This window comes from Perca fluviatilis, chromosome 18 (genome assembly GCF_010015445.1).
Source record: "Perca fluviatilis chromosome 18, GENO_Pfluv_1.0, whole genome shotgun sequence".
NCBI lineage: Eukaryota > Metazoa > Chordata > Actinopteri > Perciformes > Percidae > Perca > Perca fluviatilis.
In genome coordinates, this window is record NC_053129.1 from 34,340,015 (window position 1) to 34,357,005 (window position 16,991).

Below are 16,991 nucleotides of genomic sequence, written 5' to 3' on the forward strand. Positions count from 1 at the left end.
CGCCATTATGGGTTGTCATAATAACAAAATACCAAAAAAGACTTTCCTCCACAGCGCAGTGCAGGAAGGTCTGCCAAACAAGACTATGATGTTCATGACACATCCCAGCTACTTATCTTTAGAACCAAAGACTTTGAAATTTAATTTCAAAAAGTTTATTTAAAACTCAGGGCCCATTGAGGGAGACCCGCATTTTAATGGTCCCCAAGTGCACAGCATACATTTCAACAAATAAACCATAACATAACATTTAAATTAAAACAGATGCAATTTTTAAACAAACAAATAAAGCAGACACAAAAAGATACACAGAAGTCAGTAATCAAGGCCTTAAATTGACAGAAAATGTTTAGATTGAGTAGAGACGCATTTTAAGGTGCTTTGTTAGGCATTTCAGGAATATGGAGCGGCAAATGAAAAAGTAGTCTTGCCGAGCTCAGTTCCAGTATCCTATGAAATACAGTCAAAGATCCTCTATGTGGAAACTAACTGTAATATTTTATTCTTCCACAGAGTGGAACTGCAGCAGAATGCAAGACAGAAATATACATAGATATATCTATGGAAATATACATTTAAAAGTGTTAATTTAGAGTTATGTGGTCATAGACAGAACAAATCTACAGTCACTCTGAGTTTCGATCATTTGAATAAATAACAGACAACATAAATCCCAGGTGGAGGCTCAGAGACCGCTCATCAAGACACTGTGACAAATATCACTGCCATCTGAGGAGAAAAGACAACAGAAGAGATAAATGAGTGTTGGGTGATAACAAATAGTTATTTCAATATCTGCACCTGTATGTACTTTACTTTAAGGTGTGAATATAAGTATCAAGTCAAACTCTCTATCAGATACTCATTTTAAAGTACTCTGATCACGGTCAAAAACATTTGATCAAGATATCCCAAGTGACTGAATAAAATAAAATTATCATGTAATTATAAAAGAACAGAGTTGTAGTGACTATCAGATATCATTAAATAACAGAATCCTCTTTAGGTCTCTTACTGTGTGTATGGGGGTGCAGGTTCATCAATGAAGTCTGGAGGAGGCTCTCTGGGATCATGACCGTCAGACCCTGGAGACATTAGTTTAATAAGAAATATGTATTTTCAGCCATCATCTATCTAATAAAGGCAGGAATCACAGGGGCTTTGAAGTAAAACACATAAAAACATGGTGCCCTACTATGCCCCGCTACGCCCTACTATGACCTGCTATGCCCCGCTACGCTCTAATTAATTTTATTAATTAATTAATGACATTTACATAGCGCTTTATCATAGACACTCAAAGCGCTTCGGGGGACTGCTCCTACTCTCTAGCACCACCAATGTGTAGCACCCACCTGGGTGATGCACAGCAGCCTTACGACGCCAGACGCTCACCACACATCAGCTTGCTAGAGAGGGAGGGGAACATATTTTTAGTGGGGGAAACCCGGAGAAAACCCACACAGACACGGGGAGAACATGCTGCCGCTATACCCTACTATGCCCTGCTATGCCCTACTATGCCCTGCTATGCCCTACTATGCCCTGCTATGCCCTGCTATGCCCTACTATGCCCTGCTATGCCCTACTATGCCCTGCTATGCCCTACTATGCCTTACTATGCTCCGCTTTATGCCTAACTATGCTATGTCCCTGCTATGCCTTCTGCTATGCCCTCATGATTCTTACTATGCCCATATAAGCATAAGCTATGCATGTATGTAAAGAGAAAGATGTCCTCACTATGTCCTACTATGCTATGCCATATGTTCTAATATGCTCTACTATGCTCTAAGCATGCATTGCTTATGCCTGCCCTATGCCCTGCTATGCCCTACTATGCCCTGCTATGCCCTACTATGCCCTACTATGCCCTACTATGCCCTGCTATGCCCGTAACACCCCGCTACGCCCTGCTATACTGCTACGCCCTGAACTGCTACAACTATTATTTCTAGTCTTAATTCCACTATCTTTATTGCTACTATGACTGCCACTGTTCATCATTCAAACTGCTATGATTATTATTAATCATATTTTTCTTTATCTGTATATCTGTATCAGTGTCTCTGTGTCCCACCCAGCAGAGAAAGATGGCCGCCCACCAAGAGCCAGGGTCTGTCCGAGGTTTCTGTCTAAATGGAAGGTTTTCCTCGCCAATGTGACACCAAATGCTTGCTGTTGGAAAATTGAGTCTTTGTAAATTATAGTGTGGTCTAGACCTACTCTGTCTGTAAAGTGTCTTGACATAACTCTTTATATGATTTGATACTATAAATAAAATTTAATTTAACTGAATAGATTATTTTGACACATAAAAATGGCTGCTGCTCTGACCATTCTAACTCTTGAAATTAAATAGTATTTTGTTTACTTGTGATGAGAGAGATGAAAAAATTTCAAAGTCTGAATTGCTTGCTCTAAATTACTCTCTGAATAAAATGAATAACGGTAATCAAGCCAATTAATGACAGTAACAAGAAAGATTACACATACTCTAAGTGAGCCATCGGTGCAGTGACAATAGTTTAAACGGTCATGGTACACACATTACATTGTCTGGAACTTCAAGGAACCACCTCTTCTTTCATACTGTTTTGCAGTATTTTGCAGTATTTGTGTTTAGTGATTGCACTACTTTGAATATATAACCAACTGCTTTAGTATATTTGTTTTTGAAGTCTGTAGGCTTTCTTGCATTTATTAATTCTTGATCGCTTTGGCAGAATACATGCTTAAAGCGTGCTGACAACTTAATCTATTGAGTTCTATTAAGTAGATTAGTTCTATTAAAGTATCATATATATGTTATATATGTTTTGTTTTTAAGCTTATATTTTTTGTGTGGATATGTGCATGGTGTACTTAAAAGCTTACTATGGTTTTAAAGTAACATTGTGTTGTGAAAAATTGTGAAAACACTAGATGCACAGACAACAGTCGTTGTCTGTGCATCTAGCTGACAAGAAACATTTGCTTGTATGAACAAGAGACAGGAAGGAGGAAAGATTGATTTTTTTGCAGCTTAAAGCAGGCGTGGCGATGGTATCAGAGCTCTCTCCTCCATCACTGAGACAGATCATGTTTACTTGCAAGTGAAAGTGAAAGTGCCAGTTGTATATAAATTGCTCTTCATAATCCCTCAACTCACATTCTGCCTTTGACTTGCCTCCAGTACAACAGTAGGTATGAGTCTTTCCCTAAAGTTTGCTCTCTTATGTTTAGATGGTAAATGTTGTTTCTGTATTGATGAATTTAACATTGTTTACAGAATAGTATTAGGAAAATATAATGTCGCCTGTTATAAGTAAAATTTCTACTTATTTTTGGTTTAATTTTAGGGGTACTCTATAGGTTCTATAGTTATTTTAGTTTTATATTTCATAGTTCATTATATTGTGTTTGGTTGAGTTTCATTCATGAAATACTTTACAGTTCATAAAACCTTCTTGGCTATGTTCAATCTTGGTATTGTTGTATGTTTGTAGGATTGAAAAAAGAAAGGGATTTTTTTTTTTTTTTTTTTTTTTTTTTTTTTTTTATATCTCTCTCTCTCTCTCTCTGTTCTTTCTCTAGCTCGCTTCACCACTTTGTTTTATCATTAGCAACACTCCACATAGCACTCTAGGATACTGTAGCAGTGGCTGTTATATCAACAAAAGACACTCTTGCCTGCTTTTTGTTCAGCTTTAATTTGTGCTAATAGTTAAACTTTTTTTTTAGTTATCTGCTCCGTCCAATCAACTTCAACACATTTACAATGAATTTTTCCCCAAAACAAACTCTTTTTACTTAGTTGATTCAATATTAAGAAGTATGAAAGTAAATAATGAATTTGACGCTGTATTGTAATTTACCATTGACATATTCATATAATTTATGACTTTTCCAGCAAGATGGGGAGTTTCATTAAAAGTTGGTTAATGGAAGGATTCTTCAGCTCTCCTGCCCCTCCACCCTCTCCTCGTAAGATCATTTTTGAAAATGAGTTCTCATTCATACAAAGTTAAACAACTGTTGGAAGATTTTGTTTTATATTAACATGTATTGTACTCTTTTTTTAAGTTGTCAGTAAACCTTGGAGGACAATTGACTGGGAGTAAGTATGCACCTAAAATTGAACTTTGTTACTGATTTGTTCTTTCGAATTACTAATGCATGCCTGCTTACTACTTATTAATGCTCTAGAATTCCTTATTTTTATGCATTTACTTATTTGTGCTCATAATTAAGCAATTCATGCTCCTAAATTAAATCATTTCCATTGCCCTACAGTTCTATTCCAGTTTGATATAACCCTGCTCTGCCAGAGTGTAAACTGCTCCATAAAAAGGCAAAGCATGGTCTACTGTGAGAGAGGAGTCAATAGTACCAAAAATATCAGAGGGCATGAATTACTTATTTGTTGTTGCTACCAGTGTTGGGAGCAACAGATAGATTAGATTAGATAATACTTTATTTATCCCGCAATGGGGAAATTCACTTATTACAGCAGCAGTTTTTCCACAATAAAAACAAACCAACAAACAAACAAACAACAGACAATGTGCAAAAAAAAACAAACACTGAATGAATGTAAAGTGGCATTATATAAAAAGTTTTTAAGTAAAGTGAAGTGGCCATAGTGCAAAACAAATACTGTAATGTAAGTAAGTAATTGACGTGAAATTAGATTGAAAAATATGTAATTACATAACAGCGAAAGTAATTAACCATATATAAATTATATTTAAGTGTGAGCATAATATAAATAATATTGAAAAAGTAAGTACTTGGAATGGAAAAGATATAAATACAGATGGAAAAATATAAATACAGATGGAAAAATATAAATACAGATAATAAGAAATATATACATAGAGCCATGCTGAGTGGTGGGTGAATGAGACAGTAGTCAAAAAAAATAAATAAATAAAACACGTTACAAAAGTAACACAATTACAGTAATGTCTTCCTTTTTGCTGTAACGCAGTAATATAACGCATTACTAATTATATTTCAGTAATATAATACCTGTTACAATCTCAGGAACGTGAGCTACTACGCATTTTAACGCAACATTTAGTGGTGTTTTGATTTTTTAAGAATTCACTAGCACCACGAAACATTTCTTCACAGAAAAAGAGTAAAAAGTAAAAGAGTATTATTTCCTGTTGTCGTATTCAGTGGTTGAGATGACTGCAGAGACAGATACATTTGCGAGATGGACATTATTTTCAGGAGTTATCACGCTGCGTTGAAGCAAGCTGTCCCGTCACTGTTCCCGTGGTCAGAACCAGAACCAGAGACGGTACGGACAACATCTGTGTCCCAACAGGTGACGGTACGTCAGCGCGGACAGCAGCGTGTCCGAGCGTGTCCATCAATATTCCGAGTTAAGGGGCGGGGGGCGTGTTTTTTTCTTATAAATAACATGAATGTCTATCTGACGGACCCCCTCGTCGAAAAATAACGTCAAGGGTACCCCTTTTTCGTTGAAACTTGACGCCAGGGTCCTTGACCATGTGTCATACATTTGACGAGTAGGGAGTGAGACTGTGTTGGACATAGACGCAAAACAATCTGACAAGACAGAAAACGGACCATCACAATAAAACAGGAAACAGAAACACACAATAAACAGCACACAGTCAAAACAGGGCAAACACAAACCTACACAATGAACCGGGAGATAACTAAACAGAAATATACACAACAGAAATATGCAAAAAAGGATACATACAGAAATCCACAAACAAGACAACAGAAATAGAACAAAAGACAAGGCAACACGCCGAAACCCTAACAGGAAGGTACTTTTAATTGAGTATTTACATTTTCTCCTACTTGTATATTGTACGTTTTACTTCTCTATTTTTAGTTTAGTAATTTAGTTACTTTGCATATTAATATTATCTATACAAAATATTATGAATAATCTATGATGTATTAAAGTGGATAAAGAGGAGACTTACTGATCCGGTGGTGAAATTCACGCGCTACCTGCCAAGTCAAACTTGCGCTGTTATTTTGGTCTCTCGTCTTGTGTAATTTAAATCACCTAGCTTGATGCTTTGCTTGCTCGCTAGCTAGCTAGCTAGCTTAGCACTGTTCCACAACACATGTAACATTATCTTAGTGGAGAGATGGGACGATTGAAACGCAGGACGAATTAAACATTCCAGTTTTCTCCGAGTGCAATTATGATAGACGGACTTCCTTAGGTCAAAACATAGATCATGTTAACCTCCTTCTATCAGCCAAATATCTTCCTGTTATTTCCTTTTATCACAGAGTTACAGGCGATAAACAAAAGTTTTGATGGTCAAAAGTAAACTTCATTAGCGGTTACATTTTTTAGATTATAATGATTGTTTTTCATTTAAAGGTTCAACTAAATGCGTAGTCAGTACACCATTTAGTGTTCTCCACAATCCCAGACTTTCATATTGCATGCTTCTTTACATGGGAAGCAAAACAGCCTATAATGGCATATGTCTATGGCTACATACAGTATGTCTATGTCTACATATGTCTATGTCGGGACAGTTGAAACAGCTGTAACTCCATGTATTTTAAAGGAACACGCCGACTTATTGGGAATTTATCTTATTCACCGTAACCCCCAGAGTTAGACTAGTCCATACATACCCTTCTCATCTCTTATTGGGACTTTATCTTATTCACTGTACCCCCCCAGAGTTAGACTAGTCCATACATACCCTTCTCATCTCCGTGTGTGCTGTAATGCTGTCTGACGGTTCCAGCGGCATCAGGCCAGCACAGAACATGAAGGTAACTGGTTCCAGTAATCCTACTGCTCCGAATAAGTGACAAAATAACACCAACATGTTCCTGTTTACATGTTGTGATTTGTAGAGTCACAGGTTGTAGAAAACACAATGAAACATGAGACACAGCCATCTTCTAACCCTAAACAAACCGGGAACTATATTCTCAGATGGCGAAGCTCAGGTACTTCTGCTACTTGGGCGGAGTGATTTGCTTTGCAGCAAGCCTGTCTGAGAATATAGTTCCCGGTTTGTTTAGGGTTAAAAGATGGCTGTGTCTCATGTTACGTTGTTTTTTGTACACGCTGTAACTCTACAAATCACAACATGTAAATAGGAACATGTTGGCGTTATTTTGTCTCTTTTGTCACAATTCGGAGCAGTAGGATTGCTGGAACCAGTCACCTGCATTTTCTGTGATGGGCTGCTGCCGCTAGCGGCGTCAGACAGCGTTACAGCACACAGCTATGAGAAGGGTATGTATGGACTAGTCTAACTCTGGGGGGTACAGTGAATAAGATAAAGTCCCAATAAGAGATGAGAAGGGTATGTATGGACTAGTCTAACTCTTACAGTGAATAAGATAAAGTCCCAATAAGAGATGAGAAGGGTATGTATGGACTAGTCTAACTCTGGGGGTTACAGTAGTGAAAAGATAAAGTCCCAATAAGAGATGAGAAGGGTATGTATGGACTAGTCTAACTCTGGGGGTTACAGTGAATAAGATAAAGTCCCAATAAGAGATGAGAAGGGTATGTATGGACTAGTCTAACTCTGGGGGTTACAGTGAATAAGATAAAGTCCCAATAAGAGATGAGAAGGGTATGTATGGACTAGTCTAACTCTGGGGGTTACGGTGAATAAGATAAAGTCCCAATAAGAGATGAGAAGGGTCTGTATGGACTAGTCTAACTCTGGGGGTTACAGTGAATAAGATAAAGTCCCAATAAGAGATGAGAAGGGTATGTATGGACTAGTCTAACTCTGGGGGTTACAGTGAATAAGATAAAGTCCCAATAAGAGATGAGAAGGGTATGTATGGACTAGTCTAACTCTGGGGGTTACAGTGAATAAGATAAAGTCCCAATAAGAGATGAGAAGGGTATGTATGGACTAGTCTAACTCTGGGGGTTACGGTGAATAAGATAAAGTCCCAATAAGAGATGAGAAGGGTATGTATGGACTAGTCTAACTCTGGGGGGTTACAGTGAATAAGATAAAGTCCCAATAAGAGATGAGAAGGGTCTGTATGGACTAGTCTAACTCTGGGGGTTACGGTGAATAAGATAAAGTCCCAATAAGAGATGAGAAGGGTATGTATGGACTAGTCTAACTCTGGGGGTTACGGTGAATAAGATAAAGTCCCAATAAGAGATGAGAAGGGTATGTATGGACTAGTCTAACTCTGGGGGTTACGGTGAATAAGATAAAGACCCAATAAGAGATGAGAAGGGTCTGTATGGACTAGTCTAACTCTGGGGGTTACGGTGAATAAGATAAAGTCCCAATAAGAGATGAGAAGGGTCTGTATGGACTAGTCTAACTCTGGGGGTTACGGTGAATAAGATAAAGTCCCAATAAGAGATGAGAAGGGTATGTATGGACTAGTCTAACTCTGGGGGTTACAGTGAATAAGATAAAGTCCCAATAAGAGATGAGAAGGGTCTGTATGGACTAGTCTAACTCTGGGGGTTACAGTGAATAAGATAAATTCCCAATAAGTCGGCGTGTTCCTTTAAGTATTATGTCAATATCTGTGTTTATACAATACTTTATGGAGGTGAGACATGGAAAAGCACTTTTAGAAAAATGAAAATATATTTGGGCCCACCAGGTAGGGGGTCGAGTTTTCCCATGTTATCCTATGGAGACTGACGGGCTGTGGGTCGTTAAGGGCACTTATTTGGATGTGCAGTGGCTTAACCTATGTAAAGTGAAACACCATTTTCCATAATAGAAACATGATATAAATGGGAAAACTTACTGTTCTAGCTATAAAAATGGCACATCCACAGTGCCTGCTATTTCAATAACCGCTTCATACATGCTTCACAATAACGGCAATTAGTTGTTAACAGACATTCACCGAGACGTATAGCCCAGCAACAATCTATCTAAAATAACACCTTTTGGGAGTACCATTCATGATATGTAGTAAAATATTGAAGTTGTTTGAAGTTTATATGGCTTAAACTCCCCCATGATGTTTTAATTGTCCCAAAGTGAAAGCTTAAGCTAACTCTCTGTGCGTGAGAGTCTATTCCTTGTGCAAGTGTGCCCCGCCTGGAACTTGTAACCACTTCCTCTATGACTGCACACAACTCGAGCACACCAACTTTAAATGTCAAGCAATACTGATATTAATATTTCTACAACAATACTGATTCTAATATTTCTACAACAATACTGATACTAATATTTCTACAACAATACTGATACTAATATTTCTACAACATTACTGATACTAATATTTCTACAACAATACTGATACTAATATTTCTACAACATTACTGATACTAATATTTCTACAACAATACTGATACTAATATTTCTACAACAATACTGATACTAATATTTCTACAACAATACTGATACTAATATTTCTACAACATTACTGATACTAATATTTCTACAACAATACTGATACTAATATTTCTACAACAATACTGATACTAATATTTCTACAACATTACTGATACTAATATTTCTACAACAATATTGATACTAATATTCTACAACAATACTGATACTAATATTTCTACAACAATACTGATACTAATATTTCTACAACATTACTGATACTAATATTTCTACAACATTACTGATACTAATATTTCTACAACAATACTGATACTAATATTTCTACAACAATACTGATACTAATATTTCTACAACATTACTGATACTAATATTTCTACAACAATACTGATACTAATATTTCTACAACAATACTGATACTAATATTTCTACAACAATACTGATACTAATATTTCTACAACATTACTGATACTAATATTTCTACAACATTACTGATACTAATATTTCTACAACAATACTGATACTAATATTTCTACAACAATACTGATACTAATATTTCTACAACATTACTGATACTAATATTTCTACAACAATACTGATACTAATATTTCTACAACAATACTGATACTAATATTTCTACAACATTACTGTACTAATATTCTACAACAATACTGATACTAATATTTCTACAACATTACTGATACTAATATTTCTACAACATTACTGATACTAATATTTCTACAACAATACTGATACTAATATTTCTACAACAATACTGATACTAATATTTCTACAACAATACTGATACTAATATTTCTACAACAATACTGATACTAATATTTCTACAACAATACTGATACTAATATTTCTACAACAATACTGATACTAATTTTCCTACAAACTTATTTAATAATTATTTTACTGTTAACAAACAATGAAAAATTATTTATAATGTTTACTAATTACTAGTAATGTTGTAGTGTAATTTATGCTATTCTATCAATAGATTAGGATAATATAAAATAAGTGTATACATTTAGATAGTTAATACTTTGTTAATTGTTCATAATTGTTTTGTAAATCATCTATAAACATTATAAGGCTGGCTATTGTAAAGTTGCAACTAATACAATAATAAGTAAATGATTAATAAAAGGTTTATAAATTATCAAGTAACATTTCATTGGCCCTATTACATTATTATTATTATTATGATTATTCTATTTGGCTATCTATAAAAGAAATAAATATTTTTATATATTTTATATATTTTTATTATCCTAACAATGTTGATAAGTATTAACCATTAACCATTAACAAGGTATTATATTCATCAGATTCAGCTTTATAATAAACATCCAAATAATGTTGGTTGATGGTTTATAAACAATTTCTTAATCATTAACAAATACTTAATATAATATATAGAAATGTTATGATGTGAGCACAAACAAGCTGTTAAAATAACAAATTATAGCATAACTAATATTTAGTAAACATTAATTATCATTTAGTTGTTAGTTATCAGTAAAATATCTGTTTAATTAAGTTAATAGTTGGGTTTTTTTGGACCTCGGGGGGGCCGACTGATCAGTCAGACTGCCTTTTCTGCCGACGGTTGGCCATCAGGTTGGAGTGTCAGGGCCTTAACAGTAATCTATTGAGTAATTTACATTTGTTGTCTGTGTTAAGAAAATCTGATATAATGTATGTTTCCTTCCCTGAGCAGAGACAAACAGAGGGATCTGCAGTATGTGAAGGACTATAAACCTCAGACTGACAGGCAGCAGCTCAGGATACTTCTTCATGGTCCAGTTGGAGCTGGAAAGTCCAGTTTCATCAACTCTGTCCAAAGTGTCGTAGAAGGCAGAATGTCCAAAAAGGCTGAGGTGGCCAACATCTCTGGCTACACTCATACCAAAAAGGTACAAACAAAGTATAAAGTAAAATATACAGTTTAAGTATTGATGTGTCTCTAGTTCTTCTGTTGTGTTTAAAGTTAATGTAGCTCTGAACCACAGACTGTATGAAAAAAATGGACATAGCATCAGTGACATCACCCACTGGTTTGTGGACTGCCATTTTGAAGTCTCGAGTTTGGCATTATGGGCTTCGCCATCTTTTTTTTTTGCAACAAGGCGTGGCAATTTTTGGATGAGAGGGTGGAGCTAGGGAGGATGAAGGTCAAGCCTGTGTTGTTTATGGTTTAATGGCGCTGTTCTAAGCTAAACGCCAAAATGGGAAAGTTGCCGATTTTTAACCCTTCTGAAGTCAGTCATCCAGCGGAGATTTACCGACGGGTAAACACGGACCTGACGGTACTGCCACCATTCATCTGCATTTACGGCAGAACATAAATCTTCAAACTTTCCCTTAAAGTTACCAGCTAATGCTAGATAGATAGCTTAGTTGGCTAGACATTATTAGGCTGCCGTCTAGTGATGTTATGTTCTGTGTCGAAGCTTCATAGCGTGTGTCGAGAAATCCAGTAAGTTGTCCTCGAAGTGCTTATCGAGGCTTGTATCGTTTTAGACAAATGACCTCATTGATGATATCTGAAGCCTCGCTGCCTGTCCGTACCTAGTGACAGGTTTATGAAGTGGTTCGGGTTTAATAGTGAGTTTTAGAAAAGCCTACTAATATTGCCGATGCTGCTATTATTATATTATGACTAAATGATTGATTGATTGATTATACAAAATGAAAATGCATATCAATAATATAGATATAAATAAATAGATTCTTTTTTCATTGTTTCTTCAGCCTTAACCAGAATAACCCGAATATAATCAGTTTTTCTTTGTCCATTCTTTTTACAGTCTGTGCTCTGAACAGAAGCACCTGCAGCAACACAACAAGACAGCACAAGTTGGACCAGACAGGACATGCTTAATAACTGCACTTTTCTCTATATGTGGTTCACAGTACAAAACCTACAAGATCCAAAAGGATGGACAGAACACCTTTTGCTCTTTGGTTTTCAATGACACCATGGGGCTGGAATGCAACAGCAACAGACGCAGAAAAGTCTATGTGAAGAATATCAAACAGGCGATGAAGGGACGTGTGAGAGACGGTTACACGGTACTTTTAAAACTGCATTTTTTTCAACAAACATTATTTAGGTTAAAAAAATTTAAATAACTATTGTTATCTGTTTAACATTATAATAATCCTGGTAATTGTCATCCTTGATTTTACTTTGATTTCCAGTTCAATCCTGAAAGTAAGATATCAAAGGAGGATCAATACTACAACCGAGACCCAACTGCCAACGACAAAGTGCACGTTGTGGTTTGTGTTATTGATGCCAGCACAGTATCTCAGATGAGTCCTAAAGCTGTAGAGACACTGCAGGACATCAGAGATGAGGCCTCTGACCTGGGTGAGAGCAGAAATTATGATTATTATTTCCCCTTTGGGATTGATGTAGGCCACTCTGGTACAGGGAAGACATGAGAGAAGCTAATGGGTTCATGTTAAAGCTTTATGTTCTCCTTGCAGGTATTCCTCAAGTGGCCATTCTCACCAAAATTGACATGATCTGTCCGGAGATTAAAAATGATGTAAAGAATGTCTACAAGAGCAAGATACTAAAGCAAAAGGTATTATATTATTTGTCATTTATTGAGTTTGCAGAGAAAAGAAATACTGTCATGTAATACATTTTCAGTATTTTAGCACAAAGCTCTCATTTGTTCTGAGCTGTATTTTTTTCTGAGATGTGATTGTTTTAAACGTAGATGGAGGAGTTCAGTGCAGCGGTGGGTTATCCCATGAACTGCATCTTCCCTGTGAAGAACTACCATGAAGAAATCAACTTCAACAGTGACATTGACTCACTGATCCTGAGCGCTCTGAGAGACATCATCAACTTGGGTCAATCTGAATGTTGAGACATATTTTTAAACACAGCATAAGAACGCTGTATTGCATTATGTCAAAATAACAATCTGTGACATTAATTCGTCATTCACTACTTTTTCCTGATAGCACCATATTTATGTGTTTTACTTTAAAGCCCCTGTAACTCCTGCCTTTATTAGATGATGGCTGAAAATACACGTTTCTCATTAAACTGTCGCCAGTGTCTAGCTGTACCTCTGAGGACAGTGATTCAAGAGAGCTTCCTCAGGACAGCTCTGAGCCTCCACCTGGGATTTATGTTATGTGTTATTCAGTCGAACAATCTAAACTCAGTGTGACTCTGTAGATTTGTTCTATCTATGACCACATAACTGTAAATTAACACATTTAAATGTATATTTCCATAGATATACAGTATCTATGTATATTTGTCTTGCTTTCTGCTGCAGCTCCATCCTGTGGAAGAATAATGTATTACAGTTCATTTCCACATAGAGGATCTTTGACTGTATTTCATAAGCTACTCAAACTGAGCTTGGCAAGGCTAATTTTTCGTTTGCTGCTCCACATATCCTTCTTGGAGCCAACCCCTGCTGGCGTGCAGACTAGATTAGAACAAAAGAATGTTTATTCATGTAGCTTGAAAAGAGGTGACACCCACATGTTAGGATCTTGTTTGTGACCGGAAGTAACCTCAAAACACATGGATTTGGAAATAACGCCTTCTTTTGGGGGACAACGGACCAATGGAGAGAGTTTTCATCCAAGGAACCGCCCACAACTTCAAGAGAGTATATTTGTGAAACTTAGAAATGTTTGGGACTGTAAAATGTGAATCCACAAGGGAGAAGCATCTTTTCAGTCCGCTGCAGCGCAAAACTTGTTTTTGTCATGTCATTTTCTTATTAAATCTTTTTGTTAATCTTCATTGGACCAAGCCTCTCTTTACCTCAAAACTCAAGTAAACGCAACACTTCCTAGGTCTAATATCAATCTAATATCTGTATTAATAGGCTAATCTGGGTCAACGAAAGTTCCTTTCCAGGATAATTGCCAGATTTCTGCTTTTTGTGTGTGACATTCTCTGTGTCATTCTTCGGGAAACAACAAACTTCGAAATAGCAAGCTACATGCTGAAAATGCCAAATTTAGGTTTGGATTGTGCAACAAGTCAGGCCTGCTTGGTTGTTTCGGGGAATGACTGTAAAGATTTACAAGAATATGTTTAGGTCATTTCCTCTCTAACTGGGACGTTTTGGGAATGACTGGTGGGATTGCTGTGGACGAAGTACACACGGAGATACACTGGTAAGAGCCAATCAGGTTTAACCATGTATCAGCTAATTTAAATAGCTCACGTTACTGTATTGTGTCAACAGTTAACTTCATTTAATATTGGATGTGGAGTTTTCTTTTGTGGGGTGCAAATGTTCCACCAAAACAAGTTCCTTCCACCGTTGCTGCGTCCAGTGCTTAGCACCACCCAAGACGATTGTGATTGGTTTAAAGAAATGCAAACCCATTTCTAAGATTTTTCTTAAAATTAGGTCCTATGTTGTCCCACATTTCTAGGACATTAGGTCTTGTGTTCCTGCATTTCCCTTCAATTTAAGCCCTATCCTCCCACAACATTTGTTAGGGTTAGGGTTAGGGGGATACAATCTGATACAAATTTATGAAAAAGGAAATGTGGGAACATAGGGCCTAATTTTGGACAACAATCTTAGAAATGTGGGAACATAGCCTAATTGTGTATTTATTGTGTTCCCATGTGTATCTCAAATTTTTGTTTATCGTTCTCTCACCCTGTAAAGGTTTTTCGTTTTGTTGTTTTCCCCCTGTGGTTTAGTTTGTCGAAGAAGTGTTCCTGTTTTTTTTATTATTTATTTTGCTGCCATCACCTACCTGCCTCTGAACTCTGTGTGTAAGCCATTTTCTTATAAATCATTGAATCTTCCTACTGCCTTTTCATCAGATTATCTGCATTTGGGTTCAAACTTGCAAATTCCTGTAACTTCCAGTGGATCGCCATGGGACCTTTATTCGGAAACATTTGAACGTAGTGAAAGGGAGAGAGACAAATAATGTTTTGATCCCATTTGAATTGAGCCATGATCCGACAAATCCGACAATATTACGAATCCCACCATGGCCACGCCAAGACCCGCCCTACAAAGCAGCATGATTGGTTGGGGTTAGGCATTTTTGTAATATCGCCAGACTGGTGAGCTGTAGAACCAAAGGGAATGTTTTGGGTTATTGATAGGTCGGAACAATGGAAAGAAATTATTGGAAAAATGGAAATTTCTTACATTTTGACCCACCATGGTGTATGAAGAGTGAAAACTGTAGGGGAGAGAGCAATTTGTTTGGAAAAATTTCAGAGAATCATAATGCCGCTTCACCCTCTGTCTTCCCCTAAAGAATGTCCATTTGATGATAATTATACCTCTCAAGTTTGTTCTGTAATTCAAAAACTGTGGGTCCAAACAGCAAAAATATTATCATCACAAGAAAGATAAAAGTCTGGTGAACACATTTATGTAGTTTTTGTTTGTGGTGTCAAATATATATGACACAGAGCAGGTAACAAACAGGGAACTGTCTGCGTCCTTCCATTTATTATTTTTCATTGTTTCTATCGGCAGTTGGTATGAACAGAACCAAAAGTTTAAGTCCGGTGGATTCCATATTCGCATATGTCTGCGGCCAGAACAAAATTTCCTACATTTTGACCAACCATGATGTATGAAGAGTGAAAACTGTAGGGGAGAGAGCAATTTGTTTGGAAAAGTTTCAGAGGATCGTACTGCAGCTTCACCCTTTGTCATCCCCTCTGGCTCTCAACATTCTGGCCACATACACACACATTGGAAAATCTGAAACGGTCTGAAAACTGGACATATACATAAACTGTGATTTGGTAGAAACCATGTTTGATATCAAAATGCCCATTCAGTCCAATAAAGGCCAAAGTCTTGTCTTTGGTTTAAACTTTTAATTATTTTTCTACATTAAAGTTTGGCGATACAGTATGGCCCCAAAGAGGGGTTGTTTTGAGCTATGTAAAACGATTTCCCGAAGATTTCACATTAAAGTCTATGGGACATTTTGCTGCATTTGTTTTTGCCGATTTCGTGAAAACCGCGTGGCAAATCTCTTAGAACAGGTCATAGCACACCATTCCCGATCATTACACACGTTTTTATGTATTTTGTGTGCATGTGTTGGCAACTCTCCTTGAGTAGTAGTGGAACAAAAATGTGGCGGAATAATATGAAGTATGGGGGATAATGGTCATTCTGCCGATTGCTGCTATTGCAGCACATCGGCACACTGAATAATTGTTTTGTCAATGTAAATCAGGGGGCTAGGAAGCTGGGATTGGAACAGAGAGGTAATGTAGTGTAGAGCATACAAGATGGTTAGCTATGCCCTATTGGGTCCTGCTGGAATTTAATATTGATCTTGGTTTTCTTCAGGAAAAAGATAAGCCGGAGGTGACTCCAAAAATAATGGAATATCTTAATTTAATCAGTGAGTGCACTTTGATTGTTTTTACAGATGCATCTAGAGATCAAGTTAGTGGGAGAGCTGGGTTTGGGGTGTATGTGGAGCAGTTTGGGTAAAGATTTGCCAATGCATTTCTAATGGAAGCTCTGTTCTCACTGCTGATTTAATGGAAATATTATGGGCTCTATGGTGGATCAAGGAAGCCAGATTTAGAGAAGTCATCATCCATTCAGATTCTGCAGTTGCTCTAGAAACTTTAAGGGTAGGGAAATCTAAAGCTCCTCCAGACATTCTAAATTACAT

The 16,991-nt window shown here is 36.7% G+C and overlaps 1 protein-coding gene across 1 annotated transcript; it reads left to right on the forward strand.

The window, feature by feature from the left end:
• Positions 1–3,553: 3,553 nt before the first annotated feature.
• On the forward strand, positions 3,554–14,103 carry LOC120546567 (interferon-induced protein 44-like). Its single transcript, XM_039781554.1, has 7 exons — positions 3,554–3,966; positions 4,066–4,099; positions 11,038–11,233; positions 12,234–12,392; positions 12,522–12,693; positions 12,813–12,913; positions 13,052–14,103. The coding sequence occupies exons 1-7, from the start codon at positions 3,897–3,899 to the stop codon at positions 13,202–13,204; spliced, it is 885 nt and encodes a 294-aa protein (XP_039637488.1). The 5' UTR covers positions 3,554–3,896; the 3' UTR covers positions 13,205–14,103.
• Positions 14,104–16,991: the final 2,888 nt, after the last annotated feature.

What these genes read in the sequence shown, in the direction of transcription:
- LOC120546567 (XM_039781554.1), top strand. Translation starts at nt 3,897, where the DNA reads ATGGGGAGTTTCATTAAAAGTTGGTTAATGGAAGGATTCTTCAGCTCT. An exon ending in GCTACACTCATACCAAAAAG is followed by an intron (nt 11,234 to 12,233) that starts GTACAAACAAAG and finishes TGTGGTTCACAG; the next exon opens with TACAAAACCTACAAGATCCA. An exon ending in GTGTGAGAGACGGTTACACG is followed by an intron (nt 12,393 to 12,521) that starts GTACTTTTAAAA and finishes TTTGATTTCCAG; the next exon opens with TTCAATCCTGAAAGTAAGAT.